Source organism: Penaeus monodon, chromosome 31, assembly GCF_015228065.2.
Source record: "Penaeus monodon isolate SGIC_2016 chromosome 31, NSTDA_Pmon_1, whole genome shotgun sequence".
In the NCBI taxonomy this organism is placed as follows: Eukaryota; Metazoa; Arthropoda; class Malacostraca; order Decapoda; family Penaeidae; genus Penaeus; species Penaeus monodon.
Genome location: NC_051416.1, coordinates 21,640,665 through 21,641,912, shown reverse-complemented (window position 1 = coordinate 21,641,912; position 1,248 = coordinate 21,640,665). Strand labels below are relative to the sequence as shown.

Genomic DNA, 1,248 nt, shown 5'->3' with positions numbered 1-1,248 from the left:
GAATGACATAGCTCTATGTATAAAGCTAATTATTCGGAATGCATATTAGCTTTGCAAAGTTATTCACTCTCAATTGTACTTTTTCTACATCATTTATACAGTAAATATCTCAGTACAGCAAATTCACGGCAGAGAATTAACAAACGAAAGGCAAAAAACGTTAAAATAATCATGCAATGTGTATATATAATGAATAAACCAATAAACATTACAAATAAACAGAACGCAAGCAAATAAATGGTGAAATTAACTGAACGAAAACGGCCAAGTGATCTAAACAAATGAATATATAAATAAGTGAATATGCAAAATATATTGTAAGCCATTATCAATCGCAAAGTAAATTATGAATACATAGTATCATGAATAAACGAAATAAACCGCCAAAAATATATATAATATAAACAGAAGTAGTAAAGATAAATGAAATAAATAAACAGTTAATAATTAATTAAATATATAGATAAATAGCAAAACTAGTTAGACTAATGACTAAACCATTCAAATAAAAAATTAATTACAAAAAAAGTAAACTACTATAAATATCAACAAACAACAAATAAACAAATAAACCGGAAGTTGAGTTAAAAAAAAAAGCGAAAAGAAAAAGAAAGCCAATCCATTAATGATTCTTCGTCCGAAAGGCTGCAATCGAAGCCAAAACACTCATGATATACAAATTAATGAATATACCGTTATGTGAATAAATAAATACATTGCAATATAATGGACCACGGTAAAAAAAACGAATAAACAGCAAGGAAACAAATAAAGCTAAATAGCCTAAACCGCAAGAAAAATATGAAACGAAGAGGAAAGACGTAATCCACATCCGATTCTCTCCAAAATGGCTTGAAATCGAAATCAAAAGTCACAGGACGAAAACCTAAAAGTGAATAAAAAAAATAAATATGTAAAAAAACACACAAACGGAAAAAGGACAAATAAAACCAAGCGCACAAACCACACACACAAAAATAAATAAATAAATAATAGAACGACAAAGCCAGAGCCCCACCTCCGATTCCATATCCGAAAGGCCGGAATCTTCGTTCGTTTCTAGGCACGAAGTCGAGTCCTCGCCAATGGCCGCCAGAATTTGCTTTTCGGTTATTTCCCCTAAAATCCAAGGCTTCATGTCCAGGTTTCCCTCCATGGCGTTTACCAGATTTCTGAGGTCGATGAGTTCTCTGAAGATTAATTTTAAGATTTAGCCGAGTGGTATATGTTGTAGGTTTTTCCCCTAAC

General features: G+C 31.3%; 1 protein-coding gene across 1 annotated transcript in view; it reads right to left on the bottom strand.

Moving 5' to 3' along the window:
* LOC119592852 (regulator of G-protein signaling 9-binding protein-like) overlaps positions 1–1,248 on the bottom strand; it is an 8,281-nt gene that overhangs the window by 937 nt on the left and 6,096 nt on the right. Inside the window, exon 6 of the mRNA XM_037941750.1 lies at positions 1,019–1,190. Within this exon, the coding sequence (XP_037797678.1) occupies positions 1,019–1,190 (172 nt within the window). The remainder of the gene's footprint in view (positions 1–1,018; positions 1,191–1,248) is intronic.